The sequence below is a fragment of the Polistes dominula genome, unplaced genomic scaffold (assembly GCF_049000335.1).
Source record: "Polistes dominula isolate Pdom_NZ unplaced genomic scaffold, Pdom_raw_medaka contig_21, whole genome shotgun sequence".
In the NCBI taxonomy this organism is placed as follows: Eukaryota; Metazoa; Arthropoda; class Insecta; order Hymenoptera; family Vespidae; genus Polistes; species Polistes dominula.
Window position 1 is genome coordinate 33,529 of NW_028301061.1, and position 23,381 is coordinate 56,909.

General features: G+C 36.6%; 2 protein-coding genes and 1 long non-coding RNA gene across 22 annotated transcripts in view; 1 reads left to right on the forward strand and 2 right to left on the reverse strand.

Annotated features, from left to right (window-relative positions):
* The window catches only part of LOC107073691 (uncharacterized), a 29,609-nt gene extending 23,335 nt beyond the window's left edge, over positions 1-6,274 (reverse strand). For 5 of the 6 annotated variants that reach the window (XM_089175972.1, XM_089175971.1, XM_089175970.1 and 2 more), the window contains exons 1-2: positions 5,512-6,274; positions 1,527-2,064 (exon numbers count right to left, since the gene is read on the reverse strand). In XM_089175972.1, the coding sequence (XP_089032098.1) occupies positions 1,527-1,699 (173 nt within the window). In that variant the 5' untranslated portion in view covers positions 1,700-2,064; positions 5,512-6,274. Of the gene's footprint in view, positions 1-1,526; positions 2,065-5,511 lie in introns of those variants that run through there. The other variant, XM_089175973.1, reaches the window with a different exon arrangement.
* LOC149031370 (uncharacterized) lies at positions 3,533-20,936 on the forward strand. 10 transcript variants are annotated; one of them, XR_016177760.1, is made up of 5 exons: positions 6,720-7,219; positions 7,307-7,411; positions 14,129-14,872; positions 18,682-18,851; positions 19,360-20,936. It is a non-coding gene; the product is annotated as an uncharacterized LOC149031370 (long non-coding RNA). The 10 variants fall into 10 exon arrangements; XR_016177761.1 differs by lacking the exon at positions 19,360-20,936 and having other exon boundaries at positions 14,129-14,314; positions 14,695-14,872; positions 18,682-19,272; XR_016177756.1 differs by lacking the exon at positions 19,360-20,936 and having other exon boundaries at positions 18,682-19,272.
* Gclm (Glutamate-cysteine ligase modifier subunit) lies at positions 13,347-22,957 on the reverse strand. 6 transcript variants are annotated; one of them, XM_015328549.1, is made up of 8 exons: positions 22,723-22,957; positions 22,556-22,596; positions 22,292-22,354; positions 22,072-22,189; positions 21,789-21,988; positions 21,600-21,714; positions 21,413-21,505; positions 13,347-13,834 (listed from the first exon to the last, which is right to left on the reverse strand). In XM_015328549.1, the coding sequence occupies exons 4-8, from the start codon at positions 22,187-22,189 to the stop codon at positions 13,560-13,562; spliced, it is 801 nt and encodes a 266-aa protein (XP_015184035.1). In that variant the 5' UTR covers positions 22,292-22,354; positions 22,556-22,596; positions 22,723-22,957; the 3' UTR covers positions 13,347-13,559. The 6 variants fall into 6 exon arrangements, 5 of the variants coding, with proteins under 5 accessions (XP_015184035.1, XP_015184033.1, XP_089032127.1 ...); XR_001476267.2 differs by lacking the exon at positions 13,347-13,834 and adding exons at positions 14,418-14,496; positions 14,571-15,155 and having other exon boundaries at positions 22,556-22,957; XM_015328547.1 differs by having other exon boundaries at positions 22,556-22,957.
* Positions 22,958-23,381: the final 424 nt, after the last annotated feature.

Here is a 23,381-nt window from a genome sequence, read left to right on the forward strand (position 1 = left end):
GTAGCTTGAAGGAAACGTCATGCAAAAATTTCTATAGATAGCAAATTGAAAATGTAATAGAAAAAAGTATGCACAAAAAAGAGACGATAGAGACGATAAAGACGTAAAGTGAGTGAATCAGAGATAGAGAAAGAGAGAGGGGGAGAAAAAGAAAAAGACATGAGATTCAAAGAGAACCGCGCTATCAGCACACGCACGAACAAATACACGAAACATTGGAGCATACGAGAGTAGCATAAATCATAGGACATAAAGCATAAAAGCGCGTCCCACACGTCATTTTCTCGCTTCCTCGCACTTGCTTGCAAGAGGTGTCATCTTTTTTATCTCTCTCATCCCTCATTCTTTTCTTTCACGAACACAACACTTTTATCGTCTCTTCGTCTGACACAGGTAATAACAAACGAAACAACATTGAATTTGAGTGAGTTGGAATAGAAATGGGTTGAGAGAGAGAGAGAGAGAGAGAGAGAGAGGGAAGATATTCCAAGAAGAAGAGAAGAAAAGAAGAAAAGAAGAAAAGGAAAAAGAACAAAAAAAGGGATAAGGTATAAAAGGGTTAAAGAGAAATAAGCGAGAGAGCAACGCATATTATAATCTCCTTATTCGCGTATACCACTCGTGCCTTATTCGAGAAGGATGGCGATTGGCGATTACGTTAAGCAAACACCGCGATGTCTACGCCTCCGCAATTTGCCCGGGGTTCATCTTACCCTAATCGTCGAGCTAATAACAGGATAAACGTTGCCCGAACCTAAGGAATCGTATACTTATCCCTAATTCGCCGTATCGTTATTAATATACACAATACAATTTCGATGCGTTCCTCGCGGGAGGCGATAAGACCGTCTTTCTCTTTCTCTTTCTCTTTCTCTTTCTCTTTCTCTTTCTCTTTATCTCTCCCTCACTCTACCCATCTATCCCCAATCCATCCTTTCTTTCATTTTCAACAGTTTGGTGGCAGCCACGCGCGCGTGGCTTTTGCTTTCTCTTTTAAAAGCAAATTTTTCTCTTTATAAATTATGTGTGCTCGATATGACGTAATAAATGTGTATTGTAAATTAGAATAAACCCTGAGGCAAGACTTCTTCATTTTGTCATCTATTAAAGTTCTTTTATCGATTGTTTTTTATATGACTTTCCTTATATGGTAGATACGTGAAAGAAAAATAATATTCATAATGAATGTTATTTTCTTCTAAGGAAAGTCATATAAACAACATTGAATAAAGGAATGTTGACAGAGGAAAACCATGTGCCATTCTGAAAGTGAATCTCGATGAGGAAGGTACATAGATCAATAATTCCGAGCTTTTCGACAACAATAGATAGACACTACATTTGATTAATTAACTATTATTTATTTAAATTGCATTGTATAAAATAATTCTAAGTACACGGATACGCAGGCAGGCACGTCACGTCACGTCACGTCACAACAAACACCAAAGTCTTCCATAATCTCGTCGTATAGAAACTTGTGATGCGTTCTGCAAGGAAAAATATGTAAAATAAGAAATACTTACGTGTAGTGAGAATAAGATGGGTTGTTAACCTGGTCGATATGCGACGAGGGGGTTGACAATGGCTGCACAATGGCAGCCGATGAATCCCTAGCTGGCGAAGAACTTTGAGCCGTTGATATACCGTGATGGTAGCGTTGGCACATTTCGGCCAAATTCCACCCATGGGCATCCATATATTAGAATTGTTTTGATTGTTCTTGGCGTATCATCCATTTCACATTACTTACTTAACTCACTTCCACTTTCTTCCCTCTCGTTGCCCCGCCCGTCCGCGCGCGTTCTTCTTATATCTTTCTTACTATGATTTTCCTTATTTTAATGCTAATGTTAAAATAACACTCGCGACACTTTTTTCTTTCTACTATTTGTAGATACACCGCGAATAATGTAAATATATCTTTTCCTTTTATTTGTCGTGGTCGTGGTCGTGGTCGTAGTCTTTTTCTTCCTTGATTATTTTCTGATCGATGGATAGAAATGAATTCCTTCTTTGAATTTCTCTTTTAATGATGATGATTACATTGAGGTAGTCATCGAGCTGTAAAAAATATCAAAACAACACACTTTAATATTTAATAATTATAATAATAATTACATTTATTAGTATGTCCCAAGGCCCAAATTCCAGAGCTAACAATTATTCTTTCTTTTTGGATATATCGAAAAATAATGATGAGGATGGAATAAGTATGTTGTTGGTTGTATCCTGTTAGATCGAACGATCGGTCATTATTTCTAAGCAGGTGTCGCTATTCGTGGAACGCGGGAAAATACAAAACGTCAGGGTTACGTCAGGGTTGCGTCATAGCGACCGACGACGGCTCGTGCCACGATAACAATTTTCTTTCTAACTAAATGAGATCGAAGATCTCGATAGAGTGAAATAGGAGGATGAAGTAGCGAGAGGGAGAATGTTGCTGGAGCCCGAGTATGCCGGACGTCGTCGATGGCGGATCTATATATAGCGTGAACGTGACTTGAATAATTTTCAATGACGTTTTTGACCACGTTTTTCAACGCTACGCGCGGGTGCGGGTGCGGGTGCGGGTGCGAATTGAAAATCGTGTCTACAAAATTAACTTATTATAATATATGTAATACAAATATTGATCGTTTCTTTTGTTTTCATTTACTGTTGTTCATTCATCATTTCTTGTTAGTAGAAATACTTGGAAAGTACAAACGATTAGGCCCACCCTTTGTTAAACGGAATCACGCTCGACTTACACACCGGAGAAGTTATCGTGGCACGCTTTCAAATGATTAATCTAACGTTCGAATCGAGGTCGACTAAACGAAACTCTAACTTATAATTAATATTATAATCGTCGTCCAGATTAAGTAAATGTAATTCCTTCTCGGATTAATAATCTACTTTGTTACTTATTGCAATAACATATTCTATATATTGTATAACATATAATGAGCATTTAATATCCATGTTAAAATGTACGTGTTCGGATAATTGTGAAAATGAATCGTTGGTTATATACTTGGTTACTTTACTTACTATTCAATCGTATAACGGAAAAATGTTAGTATTATTTAACTGGAAACATTTGGAAGGAATTCAAGCTAGTGATCGTTAACGGAGGTCTCAATCGTCGACAAGACATAACGCAATAATAATCATAATGCCAGATCGATAGGCAGGCGATATTCGTTGCATCGGTTGGCGCGTGTCGTTATAAGGATGGCGGCGGCGACGGCGGTGGCGGTGGTGGTGGCGGTGGTGGTGGCGGTGGTGGTGGCGGTGGTGGTGTAGCATGAAAGTGTGGAATGAAAGTGTGGAATGTCGATGCTATGCTAAGCGACAAAGAGCCTCGTTTATCTACATAAGTGTTGTGTTAATGTTATATCGTGAAAAACAAAAAATCATTTCAATTATTGCTTTCCCCGTGTTTCGTCATTTTCAAAAGGAACGATTTTAAAGGAAGATTCTTCATTCGATCTTACACTACTATTGATTATCTTCAAGAACCACGAAGATTTGTCTTTGTATTTTTCGACGTGATTAGTACTTAGGTACTATCTTCATTAAATCCTTATTATTTGTTAAGAATTTTAATAGAAAAAATTACTGGAGAATTTAAACTCGTTGGAAAGTTGATGAACGATTAAATATGATTGAAAGCAAAAGAAATATTCCAATAAAATTGCAGCAATTGGCTCTTGTCGTATGTTATCAGGAGGAAATCATGAAAAGAAAGAGAAATATCTCTGGTACGATCGAGAGTGAGTCCGTAGTAGAAGCGACGTTAACGAACCTTCTTCCACCAAAGCTTCCACCGAAGCTGGATGGATTTTCGAAAAATATCCTTTCCCGCCGCCTACCATTTCCCTCTTTCTCTCTTCCTTTCAAGTATCCTCTTGCTAGTACTCGCCCACACGCGCATGGCGTGGTTCCAAGTAAAGTGGAAAGCAACTTACGTTCTATGTATGTCTCTTTGTATAGAAACGGAAGAGATGGAGTATAGTAAAAAAACAAAGAAAAAAAACAAAGAAAAAAACAAAGAAATAATTCAATAAATAGGTTTCAGAGAGAAGATTTCAGAGATCGTTTACTTCCTCCGATTTTCTTAATAAATTATTCGTCGCTATTCGTCGCTATTCGTCGCTATTCGTCGCTTCATCAGTGTTCCCTGACACACAAGTTCTAACTTCTTCATGAATTTCATAGCTAAACTATAATCCTAGCTAATTACCGATTTCATTTCACCACGATCGATTCGTCGTTCTGTTGACAACGTAAATGTAAATCCGATAATATGAGAGTTGGTGCGTGTGCGTGCGATGGTAACGTTAAGATATAGAAAATCGCTAGAAAATATTACTAATAATTGATAGTTGTTGATAGATCAATCAGCTAATTTGACGACTTCTTTTGATCGAAAATATTTCAGAATTGAAACATTCCAACAATTAGGGAATTCATTCAAATTTCTAATCAATCTTTGTAATAAGTTAATAATAAATCATTAACTCATTGATATACTTTCTCTGTTCTTATAAAAAAATATTGAAAATAGTTACAGCAATAGTATAGCTACATGACTCGACAAGAAAATGTGAACAAAGTCCAGTTTATCGTCTGGAGCAGTACGAATTATTGATCCAATATCTATTGAAATAAATGGAAACATTCATTTGGTATCACTTTCATCTTCTAAATTACGTTTTGACATCGTAAACATGGATACCGTTAAAAGCGCGTTTCTTTTCAAATGTATACATTATTATGACATTATATTTGCTTATTGAATTATTATTGCTTTTTTACTTTAATTAATGTGTTCAATTTTGAATAAATAGCTTGCGTTTTCTTCACAATTTTTCATGAATTATTCATAAAATTGATCATTGTTGCAATTACAACATATCTATCAATAAAATGAGTACAATTGAAGTAGTAGTAGAATTTGCGTGAATTTTATTCAACAGTTTAATCTAGCGCATAAATAAAAAATAATATTTTCTCGTTAAAACTTCTTTCTTCGAAAATTCTTTACACTTACAATAAACTTGGAATTTTTCAGATTATCCATCTATCTATGTCAGATTTCAAAGGAACTTTAATTAAATTCACAATGAAGATTAAAAGAAACAGGTTGTCAATTCGGTTTAAACTATTAGTTCAAATAGAAAGAAAGTAATAATTATTGACCGACGGCAATTGATAAAACTCATACAGTAGATTCGCAATCAATAATACAAATTAATAAGAAATGTTATAATTAAAATCAAATTGTTTGCCTGGGATTACTAAATAGGACATAAAAAAAATTATTATAAATGAAAATTGCAATAAAAAAATGGTCAAATAATGAAGAAGCATGGATCGACGTTAACCGAGCTGGCAGTTCATTGTTGGTAGTTAGTACTATGCAGTTAGTAGTATGATTTAATATGAAAAATGTTATTAAAGATTTATCCATAAGTGGCAAATTTTCAGTGTGAAAGAAAAAAATGTGATAAATTCTCTTACCTTTGGCCATTTTGGCACTGATAACAAACACGCGAGTGGTCGCTGGATTCTCCCGCGCGTATTTCAAATTCCTCATTTCATTACAAATCCTTGAATAAACTTATGTCACCAATAAGATAGACAGACAAACCGACACTATCCTGTCTACTATGTTGTCTGAAACTTAACGTTTTCAGTGTCTTTAGTTTTTCTCTCTCTTTCTCTCTCTCTCTCTTTATAGATATTTTTTAATGTTCGTCTTGTTAAACTAGAAAGTACTCAACAAATGTTGTTAATTATCATCTTTCATGTTTGTTAAAGATTAACAAATAATAATAATAATAATAGAAAAATATCTGTTCGATTAGAAGAAAACAAAGAAAGAAGAAAGGTGCGCTTTTCACAATTCTCTGAAGAAATGTCAAACGACGTTGGCAACGTTAACAACTCATGGTTGCATTGTTCATTCCATTCAAAAACTAATCTTTTTACTAATTTAAACGTAAAACAGTATATATAACTATAGTTATCCTCTTGTTTCTTCTTTATTTCAATAAATGTTCTGATCCACAAGGAATGTTGTTGTTGTTGTTGTTGTTATTGTTAACACTTGAAAGTTAGATTAGTTTAGAATTAGTTTTCAATTAGTTTTGCTGGTTCTCTGTTGATTAGACGCAACTTGTTAAATCGATAAAGAAATAAAAAGAAAAATATGCAAATATAAAAAGGTAAATGAAAAGTTAATAAGAAAGTACGTAGACTGTTCGCGGGCTCGTTGGTGCACGACTCGAATGCATACTGAAGTTTCGTCCTGATGTCGAGAGCCAGCGTTGGCTTTACCCTCCCACTACCGCCGCGCGCACTCCTTTACCGTAGTCACTCTCAGGTGAGCGAAGGTAACTTGTGTGTACAGTCTACTCGAGTCAACTCGAATCGAATCGTCTTGGTAGCCGAGTAAAGTCGAACGGAGTCGAATCGTTTCTCGTCCGGGGCGCCCTTCTCTTTTCATTCTTCATAGTTTTAGATCTCTTTTTCTTCCTCCCTTCCTCCCTTCCTCCCTTCCTCCCTTCCTCCCTTCCTCCCTTTCTCTCTCTCTCTCTGTCTCTTTCTCTGTGTAGAATTTTTATTAACTATTAACTATTATACTGTACAATAATATAGACAAGAAGAATTAGATTATAAAAGAAATGATTAGAGATGTGTCATCTGTTATCATTATGTTATTTAAAGAGAAAATATTAAACAAATGATTTTCTGTTGATTTTCTCTAGTTTTTCTCTAGATTTTCTCTAGATTTTCTCTCTAGATTTTCTCTCTAGATTTGTTGTTTGTTAATGTTCAATAGATTTTCTGTAGATTCGTAATACCAAGTTACATAATTGAGAGCGTAGGAAGCAGATTGATTAGCACACAAGGAGAAAGGTGAATGTCCATATAGATTGGTGGTCTAAGCTTTGTACGAAACAGTATGTATATACGCGAGCAAACACATATTGCAGCACGTGTGTGCATGCGTGTATGCGTGCATAAGTATAGTATGAACGCTAAACGAGTTGCATCGAGATCCATGTGGGTGTCATCGCAAGCACGTGAAAAAAAAAGCTTCGAACAACTGCGGAATCTTTCGAATTTTTCCCTAATACGTAAGATCCCTACCCCATTTACCCCGTTAATATCCTACCACCTATACCACCTTACCTACGATAAATATGAAAATAATGTACGGTATGTAAGTATAATACTTTATATGTATCTCAATAAAGAGTAAATTATACAACACGGTTGCTTCGCTTTAACGCTTCGTTAACGTCCACAGTGGCGACTCGTTATGAGAAATATAGCTGAAGAAAAGTGAGATGACGATCAACTACCAGAACGTTCAAATCTTACCAAATTTTTTCACCTTACCCGTCAGGACAAGGTAAATAATTAATAAATAATATAATTTAATTAATTAAACAAAATACAATCGAGATATATCTATATCGATTAGAAAATAATCAAATCTAATGAGATCTCTTATGGCAAACAAACAATGCATTTTTTCCCTCATTTATCTATCTATGCATACGCATTTCTATATGCACGTGTGCACTATACTAGTCGAACGTAATACATGGACACGGAATAGTGAATACAAAACTAAGAGTCAAGAAAATGAATAGATGTCTAAGATTCTACTAGTACAGATATAAAAGGGCTTAGGCTTAACATAGGAATAATCAGTTTGGGTTACGTTAGCGTTACAATTGTCCAAATTTTCCAATGTTTTCCTTTTAACAAAGTATTTCAAGTTCAAACGCGTTTTTCTTTTTTTAACAAAATTTGATATCTTTATATACGTTTTGCGCTTAAAATTCACCTTTTTGCAAGTCAAATTTACTCTTTTGCAAGTCAAATTCAGCCCTTTGCAAGTCAAATTCATCCTTTTGCTTTACAGTTTGACTTGCAAAGAGATGAATTTCAAGTGTAAAAACCAAATATAAAACAGCTATCAAAATTTCTTCCTCAAAATGTATACAGATTTAATGGATATAGCTACACACTGATATGCGTATAGAGAATAGAAATTTGTGATGGGATAAATAGCTATCTGTTTATCAATTGTCTTGTGTAGTAATATATTTATAATTGTGAGTATTATTAGCGTGAATGATCAAACTCTTTGAAAGTTTGTAAATTTTAAGTACACAAGTGAAGGATGACCGGCGCAGTGCGACGCGGCGAAGCGTGATCTTTTCTTGGTCTACGGTTCTTTCAATGTCCTTCTTCTTCCGTTTATTGTTGCATTTCGTCTTGCTCGCACGTATTGACCCACCTTTTGAACTACAGCTCCTCCAAGAACGACGATTAGCGTGAACAAACCGCGTCACGAACTTCCTAACACGAGAGAGAAAGAGAGAGTGTCATTTGAACAAACTTGTCCTCATAGGGATATCTCTCGCAATTAGATATTTATCTTTTCTTTTTCTTTTCAACTTTGTTGCTCTTTAGTTATTCGCCGTCCCAATTTGTCCTTCCAATGATCACCATAATTCAAAATTGTAGACAATGTAGAAGTTGCCAACTTACGTGTACGAGTATGCATATTTACTTACTTCTGCAAGGATAGAACCGATATATAAAAAAGTAATATCGATTAGAATTGAATATATTATAGGCTGTCCTTGCAATTTGGACAATTTTCTATCTATATAAATGATACTAATATTTTTTGCTAAAACGTTATCATCTTTGCGCATGCGACGAAAGAAGGTAGGAAGACAACGACGCAAACATGCAAGCAAGCAAGCAACCAAGCAAGCAAGCAACCAGGTAGCAAGCAAGCAGCAATCGAGCGGTGTGTGCCAGTGGCGTTTCTAACAAATTAACGGGCCGATATCTCTAAGGCTGCTGCCTTCTGGCTCCTCCTCCCGGCTTCTCTTATGGGGCCGGCCATACGCTCTCTTTTTCTCTCTTTCTCTCTCTCTCTTTCTCTCTTTCGCACACTCTTTTGCACACTCTTTCACACACTCTTTCGCACAGAGAGAGAGAGAGAGAGAGAGAGAGAGCGAGCGAGCAAGAAGCCCTCCTCGAAAAGATCATTTTTCCTTCCCCTCGTGCGGTATTTGCAAACTGAATAATAAGTACGCGCGCAGAGGAGAGATATTCGCGTACACGTTCTTGGATCTTTGCGTTCCGCCTTCACGCAGTTCGCGGTACTGCTGCCGCTGAGTATCTCGATCGGGATTGGTCAAGAGTACCGCGATGGGACGGCAAATACTCTTTTTTTTCTTTCTCTCTCTCTCTCTCTCTTTCCTCTTGGTACTTACTCTCTCAACCCCTTCTCTTTATCTCTCTCTCTCTCTCTCTCTCTCTCTCGGTTTTCTCGCGGTGGACCTACTTTGGATACGGTATATACGCATGTACGCACGCGCGATGAAAATGAAAGAGAGAGAGAGAGAGAGAGAGAGGATTAGAATTCTATCATTGTTTCTATTACTTTGATCTGCTAATCCCTCTTTTATATCATTGCAATGATATATATGCAACTTTAATAAACGCGTGTCCTATTTGATCTTATTTCAAAGCTATAGCCATTTTTACGTTTCTTTTTCAATATATTCTTTCTACGGGTTTTTTTTCGTCTGTTCATTATGAATAGTAATAGCACCTTGATCAATTAATAAGGGAAACTTATTAGTCAGTTAGCAGTTAAAAAAAAAAATAAAAACCCCTTTTTTATTTGATATTCTAGCTCCTCTTCGTGATCCTCCTACGCAAAACATCGTCTCTCTCTTCTACCTTTACGGTGCAATCGCACACGTGGTCGTTTACACCTTTTTTCTGTGTTCCATGGGATGCCATTACAACATTTCCTTTACAATGTTTTCTTTACATCCCGGCAAACACGAATTCTTCATTATTTCAAAATATATCTTTGAGATTACTAACATAAGCGTGATATACGCATATATATATAAATTATATTGCGATATATGATCGCCGTTTAAGTGATCGACCCTGTCATTGATCAGACGCTTACAAAAATGCTATATTAGCTTGAATAAAATCAAACTTGTCATATTATGACGTTAACGCGTGACTGACATTACATTACGACTGACATACAATAACGATTATATTGAATTGAGCTTCTTTTCTTGAAATATTTCCTTTCAATGGCTGCATAATCTAAAGTAACAAGAAAAAAAGTAATGTTATATGAAATAAATATTTAAAGCGTATCACGCGTGTGTACAGGTATAGTATTTGCAAAGTACTCAAAATAGTTTTCCAGTAGAATATAAATACGGAGATAAAGATAATATAATAATAATAATGTAATAATTGAATAAAGATAGCAGAGTCCTAAAACTATTTTCCTTATGGTTACCTTATGGCAATAGGTATAGATTAATACAGATTAATGTAGATTTATTTGAAGAAAGATTTTCCCCTGGAAAAAAAGTTGAAAGAAAAAAATAATTGATACGGTCTTTAACAGGAGCCGTTAGTCTCTCTTCCGGCGAAATCTTGTACCTATATGGTTGATCTATATGGCGGATACGTTAAAGGTGGATTTTCCAGGTGAATTATTAAGAGTGGCTTGACTAACTGACAAAAGGAGAGCGTAGATTCGTGAAAGCAACTCTCCTCTAGCTTTCTTCATCTGATGGTCCTCTTCTTTTAGTTTGCCGATCACGGTAGGTCGTCTTCTTCTTACGGTCGTCGTAGTCTTCCTTCTCTATCTTCGTCTTTCTTATTATTTCATTCTTTGTTTCCTTCTTAAAGAGAAGGCCTCTGAGAGTTCACGTTGGCACGTTACTGCGCGTTCCGTGCTAAAGAAGTCTCTGCCCTCCTCGTTCCTTCGCTAGGAAATAAGAAATTTTCTTGAGAGATGCAAGCCTTTTGCGAGGGAGGAGGCCTAGCCAAGCGAACATAGTTAATTTAGATTGTATCGCGTGAGAAGCAGGAAATGACGAAATATCCTGGACTCTCCTGACTTATACGCGTTTTACTCGCGTATGTGGCACCCTCGACTACTACTACTACTACTACTACTACTACTACTACTACTACTACTAATACTAATACTAATACTAATACTATTGCTAGTACTACTACTAGCATTACTATCTACTAATATTATATACTCTTTTTTCTTCTTCTTCTTCTTCTTATTTTTCTTCTTCTTATTTTTCTTATTTTTCTTATTTTTCTTCCTTCGAGGCTGGTGCTCTCCTCGTGACCGAGGTCGCGAATTCTTACTCGACTCTTTTACAATATTTTTCAGTGGGAGAGAGAGACCAACGACACGCAACGACGATGATGAAGTATTTTATTTTCTTCTTTAGCCTTTCTTTTCATTATTTTTCAAGAATTTCATACGTATCGTTTTAAATGTTTTTTTCTTCTTTTTTTTCCAAAATTCCGAAAAGATAATAATAAAGTCGGCTATAATAATTGGCTGTTTTCAATTTCCATTCTAATTTCCATTCTAATTTCCATTCTAATTTCCATTCTAATTTGCAGAATGATTTTGACGAAATGCGTTTAACGTTGCGTATAAGATGCGAAGCTTATTCGTCGAAGCGTGGCAAAGAATTATAAGCTCATAGCTCGTTGTTAAATGACGAGCAGCGGAAGTATAGAAGAATCATTTGTTTCGCATGATCGAATACGGGAAAAAAGTTCTATCTAATGAACCTTTCAAAATAACTGGCTCATATAAATGTAGGTAAAGGCTATAACAGCTTAAGCATATTAACTATATCAGCTTAAGAATAATGATAGTTTTGGTAAAAAAAAACAGTTGGTACTTGTAATAGTAAATTTGCTACAAGTTAATTTGATTTAGTTGAATTCAATCGAGGAAAGAAGAGCAATCGTTCCGAAATGTCGAGCGGCGTATAGCGACGTGGGTGATGCAAAGTTGGAAGTTGGTCGAAGACACGCGAAAGTCACTTTTCTCCGTTCCACTCCCATGAAGCTTGGTCACCTGAAGAGAGTTACTATGGCCAATTAACCCTTTGAGAACCGTACGGTTCCCGGACACATTACCACTTCCGACGTACCGAATAGTTATCGCTATGTAAACCCACTTGATTTTGTCGAAAGGATTTTAACTCATTGTCAGCCGCGTTCACCCATTTCTAATATCAACGGGTTGGAAATCAAAAAAAAAAAAAAAAAGAAAAAAGAAAAAGACAAAAGACATTGAATCTTATTGAAGACAAATAATATTGTAAGAAGAAATACATATCCGAAAAGAATATTTTTATCGTGTATATGCAGATACTTGATATATGCAGTACTTGATGAGAAAAAATAAGAAAAGATTCTTTAAAGAAGCATTTATGAATAAAAGAAATAGTGCGTTTGCTTGCGGCAACGGAACAATCGTATACTCAAAGGAGAAGCAGTTATAACCGCTATACGCGTGCATCGATAATATTACAGAAGCTCATTAGCGATCCAGGAACGTCTATCCCCTTCTTACGAGTAATTATCTGTTACAAGCAAACCACCTCCTCCACCTCCTCCTCCTCACCGAGTATATATGTACATAATGTACGTATATATAGGTAGGAGAAGGCACGCAGATCAGCGCAACGATTAAGCTCAAAAATAGTTCATGGGAATCTCGCGTAAGTTAATCTCCATCGCATTAACGTTGTTCCATACGTACAATAAAGTATGTGTATAAAGTGCTTACCAAGAAGGAAACACCTGTGCTAGAAGTTTTTTCACTTATTTAACTCGTCACTCATTACTCATTCAAGATCGATCAAAACCCCCCTTTTTTTTTTAATTAATCTATCATTACAAATGTTCATTTTATCGTTTGTATTTTTCATTTCAGTATCTTACTTGACGAATCAATGTTATAATGTACGTAATTCTAGAGAGTGTAAGAAATGATATGGACATTCTCAAATTCGTAAATGTAAGTTTCTATTTTGAAACGACGCGTGTATATAGCGTGTATATAGCGTGTATATAGCGTGTATATAGCGTGTATATAGCGTGTATATAACGTTGGGTTATACGCGCGTTGGTTGCTTGGACGTTCTTTTCAGTCAAGATAACGTCTGAAGAAAAGTCAGCAAAGACTCTTAAATCTCTCACCTGTGACTCGAGTAGTTTACAACGTGTGACCGTCGTCGATAGCGAACGCACTCGCGAAAGTTCAAAGGGGATAGTAGAGCCATCTTTTTTACGGAGCATAACTGCACGGTCTACTTTGTGCAATCATTTTTACACTGTCATTTATAATTTTATAATCGATTCTCTTTTATCGATCCTAAATCGTTGACAAAGTTACAATTGTGGTTATACAGAGAAATTCTTTAGGGACTGTGAGATTGTAAAAGTTCCAAGGTAGCTTATTTTATATAGACACGTAAATACATATTATTACGGATTATATGCCTACGTATATAGTTAAAAATTTGGCGAATGAAAGGAAGGATAGATAGGTCCTCTCTGTCGTCGTAGTGCGTCTAGTGCGAGCGTCTAGTACGCGTGTCGATGTGGGTAGGGTTATTAGCCCAGAAAGCAAGGCCCCTGCTTCCGGTGTAGACACTTTAGTTGGAGAGTTTCTTAACCCCTTCTTCTAGAGCTCTTTTACCTGAGTTGACTTGGAGCCTAGCTTGGCTTGGCTTTGCTTGGCTTGGCTTGGCTTGGCTTGGCTCGGCCTGGCCTGGCCTGGCCTGGCCTGGCCTGGCATGGCATGGCATGGCATGGCATGGCATGGCATGGCCTAAGACTCTCCGTGTGCTCCGGCCTCCTGCTCCGTTTCGTTCCCTTCCGTTCCTTTCCGTTCTCGGTCGCGGTCGCAAGTAGTAGGATGTGTCGTTTTCTAAAAGATCAAGACAAACTTATATATATATACATATCTCGTTACAGATATATATCGTAGTTCAATATATAGCTTTAATCTAAAGAGTCATATTCATAAAAACGTGTTATCGAATTAATTATTGCATTTAGGTAGCAGGTCGGTACGTCGAAATATAAAACGCATTAAAAACAAAAGAATCATTCCATCAATTAATGATTAGAATAATTAAACGTGACCCTAGAGATAAGTGCATAAAGATTTACATCTACATGCGTAGATGAATACATACGTACATACAATGTCTTTTTCAAGATCTCAGCGAGATTAGAAAAAGAAAGAAAGAGAGAGAGAGAGAGAGAGAGAGAGAGAGAGAGAAGTGGTAAGACCCTCGTCGCTCGTTATCACGCAAAACGGTACCCTATTTTCTGCTTCCTTCGTTCTCACGCAACAAATTAGGTACCGATACGTGGGATTATAATCTTTCGAATTACAAGCAACGTAAGATCATGATCATCTTCCACTCGCCTCTCATGCATTTTCAATTTCATCTTCTCCCATTAGACACGTCCTCTAATGAATGTAAAATATAAACTTATGTTACTTTTTTTCATCGCGTCTCATTATCGTAATTTATTCCAATATAATATTTAAAAAACAACTTTTCATAATTTTCTTGCTTTCTGTAATAATACATGATTATTAAGAAAAAATGGTTATACAGTATTATATTATGTAGTTGATATTTTTCACATACATTATTAAGTGTTATGATTGGAAATCCGCATAGACGACATCTAGTTTCTGCCAAGCAATCTCTTTTTTTCTTCCCCTATCATCTTGTGTTGTACATATACCTATATATCTATCTCTCTACCTAGATCGCTCTGAAGTTACCCAAAGAAAGAAGGAGTTAGCAAAGAAGGAGTTTGTGCTGCTTCGGTGTAGGGAATGGAACGGATGTCTGGTGTGTAAGGAACCGCTAAAATGGTGTTCCCTCTTATCCGAAGATCTAGAGCGGCGATGCGAAGAAAGCCACGCGGAGGACTATACGTAAAGGTAAAAGGGGCCTCATGACTGGTTGCTTGCTGCTTGCTGCTTTCCTTGGGTTGCCTGGGTTACTTCGCTTACTTTGCTCCGTTCCTCGATTCTTCTTTTCTATCCTTTCAAATCTTCCTTCCTTCCTTCCTTCCTTCCTTCCTTCCTTCCTTCCTTCCTTCCTTCCTTTCCGATTTTGTTTATGCTATAGTGTATATATAGTATATGGCACCATGGCACTATGGTATCTATGGTCTATGTACTTTTCGCGATGCCGTTAGCGTAAGGAGGTCAACTTACCGAGCTGAAAAGAATGAAATACGTGACTTGTACTTTATTCTTTCGTAATGAGATGTTTGATATCTAGTCTCTCACCCCGCAAGTTATTAACGCATTAATGACAACGACAATATATAAAATTCCTAGACTATGGCAAGTGGTGAATAATCGTCCAAGGTAGATGGGCTTTTAATCTACCCTCGACATATACCTATACTTAGATTGCACAATTCAAAGATTCACAATTAATTTGTATAAGGATCTTTCGAAGGATATCACAAATTCAACCTTGCCCCGTTTTATGCCTTCCCGTAAAACAACAATGGAAACGCAATGGTACAATACATTTCACTTTTTCGCAACGCTTTTAATAGAAGGTAGTAGAGGGTGATGGGATGTGTATGGAAAGAGGACAGGAGAAGTAAAGGTGGTGGGGATATTTGGCCTAAAAGTATTGCGAAATTTCCTTAGCAAGGAGAGAAAGAACGAATAAAAAAATAAAGAGTAAAGAGTGTGTACTGGGTTTGGCCGTGTACCGTAAAAGGCTGCTAATTATCGTCTTTCGAAATGAACGTGTACCTACCTCGAAAACGTCCGTCCCGCTCCCGCTCCCGCGTTTCCGTTTTCGAGTGGAACTTACTTACATTAGATGGTATATCACGCTCTTCGAATCTTTACAGAAGAAAGAATTGATTCTTTGTCAAATGAATAAGATTAGAAAAAAATATAATAAATGAAAGACAAAAAATATATATCGCGTGCGGCTATTGGAGTTTGACGCAAACCTAAGTGAAATATCGTCATCGACGTGAGAGATTCGCGCGTTTGGAAGATCCTTATCGGTCAAGAAAGTAAGATGATCTCTGACCTCTAACCAAACTCAGGGAGCAGTTTTATGCGAGCTCCCGCGGCGCGTGAATAAGAGCCCTTAAGCCTCGTTTCGTTCTCTCTCTCTCTCTCTCTCTCTCTCTCTCTCTCTCTCTCTCTGTTCGGCTTTTAAAAGAAGATCGCTAGGGATCTCTGGAAGAAGGATCTGGCGATCTGTTGGAATGTAACGTAGCGTCGGTCGGTCGGTTGGTCGGTTGGTCGGTCGGTTGGTCGGTCGGTCGGTCGGTTGGTCGGTCGGTCGGTCGGTCGATCGATCGAGGATGGCCGGTCCTTCTTGATAGAGAAGGTCCTACACAGAAAAGTAGTTTCGCCTTCCTTTCTTAGCTTAAAGGAACCTACGGCACGCGGCCAAACCTATGGCTAAGCCTCGTGCCGATAAATAAACCCTTCGGCATTTTACTGGCGCACGTCTCTTTTATCTTTTTTCTTTTGTGTGTGTAATTCGATAAAAAATATTGTTCTCACCCCGGTGTGTACATTACTATTTATAATACATATATGGATTTAACAAAATATATTCCTAGATATATTATATACTAAGTGTAAAAATGCCGATTATATTTCAAATAAATCAACCCCCTAACTCGATGCCATTCAAATGATGTCCGAAAAAACATATAGAAACATAGAATTTTTGTCCTTTAAAATATTAGAAACATGTTGCATCCTTCTTCAACGTCATCCTCTTTCTCTTATTGTTAGACTCGCGAGCACACAGAAAGAAGGCGCGTGGTCACGGTTGTATGCCCTCGTATGTGATCACATTACGAGATATATGTATGTCCTTTCTCGGTAGAGGCGAGAATGTGGGCGTAAAGCCACGTTCTAACGTTCTGCTACTGGCATAAGAGCCAAGCTAAAGGAAACAGGAACGATAGAGAAGAACGTTATCAGTAACGTAGCTCTCCCAACGTTAAGTTTATTGCCGATACGTGCCGTTTATCGGACCATGCTACATTTAGTTAATTAAACAGCGCGCTCGTGTACTCGCCATTTCTCATTTATCTCTTATATAAAAGATCTATATTACATTTCGTATTTCCCCCTTAGTGGCATAGCAACTTTTATTTCTAATATTTCTTTAGAAAAGCGATAAATTTGGAAATACTCGAATGCATCGTTTCAAGTGGAACACGCGTATCTTGTATATATCGATAATTATAGAAACCCAAGCAAGGATAATAACATTTGACAAAAGAGAAACCCAAAAATAAGATTTTTCTGAATAAACAACTGAACAAAATAAATGAAACTAATTGTAAAATAAGATTATCTTCGATACGATCAGTTGCCTCTATACTGATGAAAAAAATAAAGAAAAGAAAAGAAAAGAAAAGAAAGAAGTTGAAGCAGCTCTCGCTCGCACATATACATTACTTCCTCGGTCGATCGGCGGTTGCGAGAAACGAAGAGAGGGTAAAAGAGGAGCGCTCGATGGGGAATGAGGAGGAGAGGATGTCTAGATAAAAGGCACGTTAAAATCGCGGCTTCTGCGTGCGTAATGCGGTGGACGCGCCTTGGTCGTCCGAGTTCTTGACTCGATTTCGCGAGACCACGGTCTCTCCGAGAGATATATCTCCCTGTCTCCCAGTTCTCCTCTCTCTCTCTCTCCCTCTCTCAGATATCTACCATTATCCATCTATCTCGTTCGCTCCCATAATCCTCCCTCTTCTTCCTCTTCTTCTTCTCCCCTTTTGCACGTAGCTTCTACCGATTCTCTCTGTTTCTCTCTGTTTCTCTCTGTTTCTTTCTGTTGGTCCTTTTCCATTCCATAGAACCGCACCAACTACTCCAGCTTACCATCCGTGTTGTCTCTTCCTCGAAAGAAAACGTGTGCGATCAGGGGAGACATAGAGAGGAAAAGGAGGAAGAGGAGGAGGAGGAGAAGAAGAGAGAGTATAAGGGGTGTAGAGGAGGACCGCCGTTCTTCGCGGAGACAACATAAAGATTTAAGACTGCGAGATGCGCCAATAAACATGCTGCGCCCGTGCTGCTGTTGCTGCTGCTGCTGCTGCGCTGCTGCTGCTGAGAGAAAAGGCTCAGGCCGCGGCTCCCTCTCTTTCTCTCTCGCTTTGCTTCTGTTTCATTCGGTTCCGCTCTGTTCTACCTATCTCTTTGTTTCTCTTTCTCTCCCACTTTGAAGAAAAGGAAGGAGACACATAGGTGCGCGGCGCGGCTCAAGAGTGTATAACGTCGCCCTCTGAAATCCCTCCCTCTATAGCCCCCCCTATAGCCCCCCTATAGCCCTCCCTTAGCCCCTTTACCACCACCAACTTCAACACCCTATAACATACACCTTATGTGAATACGTACGAGTAGCTCCGATATCCACGCACCGAAAAATCTCTTCTCCTCTTTTATTTTATTTTCTTCAGATGCGTGTATGCAAATATACGCGATTTAGCATCAATAGGATCCAGATCCAGACGAAGATAAGAAACAACCAATATCGAGATTAGTTGTAAAAAGAGAGAGAGAGAGAGAGAGCGAAAGAACTTGTATTTAGTTAGGGAGATCGTTTAGCTTACAGTTTTTTTATAATCTATTTTTTTTATTTTTTATTCTGATGGATTATGTGTCGGTTTTAAATTGCCACCTTAATTTTAGAGTAAAAAATCACAAAAACGACTGAATAAACAATATTAATTTTCTTTTCTTTGTAGTAAACAGAAGAACTTATCCCAAAGAGAGGAAAAGAGAAATGTTGTAAGGTGTCGACTTCCTCTTCGCTGAAGTCTCCCAGGATAACGAGGAAGAGAGGTGGTACACCTGCCGTATCCAGAAGAGACAGCGGAAAGTTTTTAATGCCGTGACTCTCTCGTATACCGCAAAAGTTAGTAGATCGAAGAGGGAAGGTAGGTAAAAGAGTTCCCTTTTGATTCTATATATTGCTTACATATATATATACATATACACACATGTATATTTTCTCCCCACTTTACCATTCCTCTCTCTGTCGCTCCACCCTAAACTTATTTATTCCTTTCTTCTTCTTCTTCTTCTTCTTCTTCTTCTTCTTCCCCTTCTTCTCCTTCTTCTTTTGGCTGTTTTCTGCTTCCGCAAACGACAGCCGCTTATTTATACCCCGTCTTTGCATCGCTCTGGACCCTACGAGAAGAGAGCTTTTGCGTACCTATACTTGTGCACTCTCCCAGTGCACTGTTGCTGTTGCTGCTGCTGTTGCTGTTGCTGCTGCTGCTGCTGCTGATGCAGAAGCTACTTCGATCCTTGCTCTGTTTACTCTTTCGATTTCTTCTCTCTCGTTTTTACTTTTACATATACGCGTCTTTTGTCCTTCTTTCTTTCTCCGTCCGTTGTCTTATTTTCTTTTATTGTGGTAGGGAGAGACATCTCAACGGATAGAAGGTACTTTGCTCGCGAGCACATCCGTAAGATGCGGTCGATGGCGAAGGGCAATTCCGCGACTGCATCACCTGTCAACGCCGGATCGCAGCAAGTACCAGCAGGTCTATATTACATGCGGCATGCAGCAGCTACCACACAACCACTGTTACTAATACTAACACCAAAACCAATGCTACCTTACTGGATATAGTATAGAACAGTAAAACAACTGATAAGGACGAGATGTGGTGATGGTGATATCTCTTTTATATTTATGATTCGAAGATGATGACTTCGAGGATAAAATTAGACTGTAATGCAAGTAGAGTGCATTAATTTGATTGACCAATCAATTTACCAATCAATCTCCTCAAAGTATACAACTTGATTAATTCCAATCGTTCGATCAATTCTTCCAGCAATCTTTTTATCATCCTGACCATTGAAACCACAAAAAGTAACAAAGTAACAGATGATTCTCGTGGATGAAGAAGAAGTTGATAGTCAAAACATTTTTGTTGATTGGGGTAGCTGACAAAAACTACGACTATTCAAATTTGAACAATGAAAATAGAATGCCGAATGCGATAGCCATAGATAAAGACAAAAATCGTAGGATGTGTTTGTCGATGAAAGGTTTTTCAAATGACACCCTTTTTAAAGAAATTTTCACTTCAAAAAGAAAAGAAATTTGTATTACTAAGATATAGAATATAAGCATGATCAAACGGAAAGTACAAAATAAAAAAAGGAAAAAAGCTAAAGTCAGAAGGGAAGCCGAAACAAATAAATGCTGAAAAGAGGAACAAAACCGACATTATGTGGCATTAACATACAAAGTATGTCAGAGCCAAGCTCCACAGGCATAACATAGTATTGCTAAGGTTCGCATACTCTCTCTCTCGACTAAAGGAGGAAGGAGCTAACACAGCGGCTACTCTTTACACAGAACGAACGAACGAACGAACGAACGAACGAATAAGAGAAGAAGAAGAAGAAGAAGAAGAAAAAGAAGAAGAAAGAGGAGGAGGAAAGAGGAGGAGGAGGAAAGAGGAGGAGGAGGTGGAGGAGATTGAGAAAGAGTGAGAAAGAGTAAGAAAGACAGAGAAATAGTAGAATGACGAACACTGGAAAGGGACAGTAAGTGCGTATATGGAAGGGAAGAAAAGGACAAGAAGAACATTTACGTTATATCCACTCCCTTACGATCCCATTCCCTCTCTTCGACCTTCCCCATCCCTCTTATGTCCACTGCCACGCGGTGCGGCTTAACGCAAAAGGGAGAGCCTAACGGCAGAAAAGGTATAGCAATGTAGGAAAGGGAGGACCAACAGCAGCAGAAAGATACACAGCAACGTAGGGAAAGGGAGAGATGCTAAGGTAGCTGCTGCTACAGCAACGTGGCTGCTGACAAAACGAAAACTTGTGTTGCATATATTGTGAACGACGTCTATCTACAATAATGATGGGATTTTCTTTGAGATTCTTCTTGTATTTGTAGGATTCCTTTTTCTAAAGGTATATACTTATTGAATAGATGTAAATAATATATTTGTTTTAAAGATTTTCGAAACATTTGTTAATTCATTTGCAAGTTTTTTCTAATTTTTATTTTAATATCCACGTATACTGTTAATTTATGTTTTATGTGTTTACGAAATTTGCTTAATTGTCACTTTAATATAAAAAGACAATTTAATGTAAATACAAAATTTACATTCTATAAGTAGAACTTGTGGTGCAATTGGTGGAAGAAGCATAAATGCTAAAAATGCATCATATATATATATACAATATTTCAAAAATGATTAGTTGTTCTACGTCTATTTTTTAAACGTTAGTAAGTTACACTCGTAAAGTATCATTCAATTAAACATAATTGAATGCGGGAATATTAAAATATCTCTATATATATATATGAAATAATGTAACATAAGCTAAATAATTTTCTAAAGAATTTTCTAAATAATTGTTTATAAATGATTAATTATTAGTTACGCGTAAATAATTTTTTAATGTAAATTAGATATCCTTTAGAAGTTAATATACCTCGACATTTAAGATGTATTTGATATTTAACGACCCAGTGTAATGACACTGGCGAACCAAATATCTCCTTCAACTTATCCTCCGGTAAAATTTCTACAAATTCAGATAATAAGATTATATTATAGATGAAAGAAAAATGGACATAATGAAAATGTATTAATTACATAATATAATTAATAATATTTACCTGATGGATCACTGTGCGTTAATAGTTGTACATCGTTCGCTTTAGAAAATTCTTGTAAGGCTGGTGGAACGACGCAACATGTAGCTAAATTAATTTGTACGATAGCAGGTTTAACCTATATAGAATTATATTTGAATATAAGATTATGATAATGCATACAAATTAATGATAGTATGAGATGAAACTTACATTCGCCCATTGAAAGAGTTCAATAAACGTATTAGTACTTAAGTCGCTTAGTCCTACGCTAGATAATTTTCCAACTTTCACATATTCTTCGACAGCTCTCCATAAAGATTTTAAAGACATTAATATATCTTCAGAATCGTGTTTAGTGGTATAAGCAATCACCAAGGATTCAATCGTATCCGTGTTCAAATGTTCAAAGACTACAAGTTTTCATTTAATAATACTTGCATATTGAAACACTTCACATATATGTATATATAATAAATATACAATATTTACATACCCTTGTCTAATGCATCTTTCAATGATTCAGCTTCAGGAGATGAAACAAAAACCTTGACGGTTACTTTCAATTCGGCTCTCTCTGTATTTTCAATACCAGTATCTCCTATACCGTTCATCTATGTATACAATTTCAATAGATACATTTTAATGTTCCTTCTTTAAAGGTAAATATAAAAAATAATAAGAATATTAAAAAGCAAAGATCATCTTGTACATACAAATACAATGTTGTCCCCTTGATTCTTTTCTTCTCTCAAAATAATCTTCAGCGTATCGACTAACTGCAAATATTCATATTATTATTTCATATAAATTAATGGCAAACGTGTAAATGACAACAACATTGACAACAACATTGAAAAATGTGCAACGATCATTTCAGAAAAACTTTAGAAAAATCTTTAGAATATATATATGCGTGTGTGTGTATGCTTGCTTGTGGTAGATTGAAAACTTGTGTCAAGTATTAATTATCAACTAACCTCGTCTCTTGTATTCTGACTAGCCTTCTTTTTAGCCTCATCTAAAGAAAGTATATTACCAGTATTAATTAATAAATTGCGTGACATTTTAATCGATTAAATAAAGAGAATAAAAACGATACACTCCACTATTGCGTGCTATTACAAAATATGATGTTAATAATTACGACACTCGGTAGATAAAGAAAATCTGCTCTACAACGAAGAACTAGTATTATCCAACCATTTATCAAACAACAAAATGGTTTTTACAATTTCTCGATTGTAGAATGACTATTCAATTGTGTCACATGACACACACTCAGTTATTTAAATCTCTTATGTCGTATTTTACGTATTATCTATGATCTACGGTAAATATGATGCATTGACTGATAACAGTAGCAGATATTAACTCTTATATATTACTCAAAGTGTTTTAATCCCCGAGATAGTTAACAAATCTAAATAACAAGCTTATTTCAAATATGATAACAATAATAAGAATAATTACAAATAATTACAAATAGTTGACCATGAACAATAATTGCTTAGAATTTAATTCTAAATTTGGAGCATGACACATTTCATTATTACACGTTAATTATATTCATAATTATCGTTATAATGAATATGTTTAATAGTTAATAAAAAAAAAACTTTTCATAAACTAATATTGCAAATTTATATCAAGTTTATAGAAAAATTCAAATTTCGCGGGATTTTCAATGTGCAGAATCTGATTGGTCAATGAGAAAAATTCAGATTAAATTTCATAAATCAGTTTGTTGAAAAAACTGTTATTGTTCTCGCTTCTCAACCATATAATGTGTTCTCGTTCCTATGA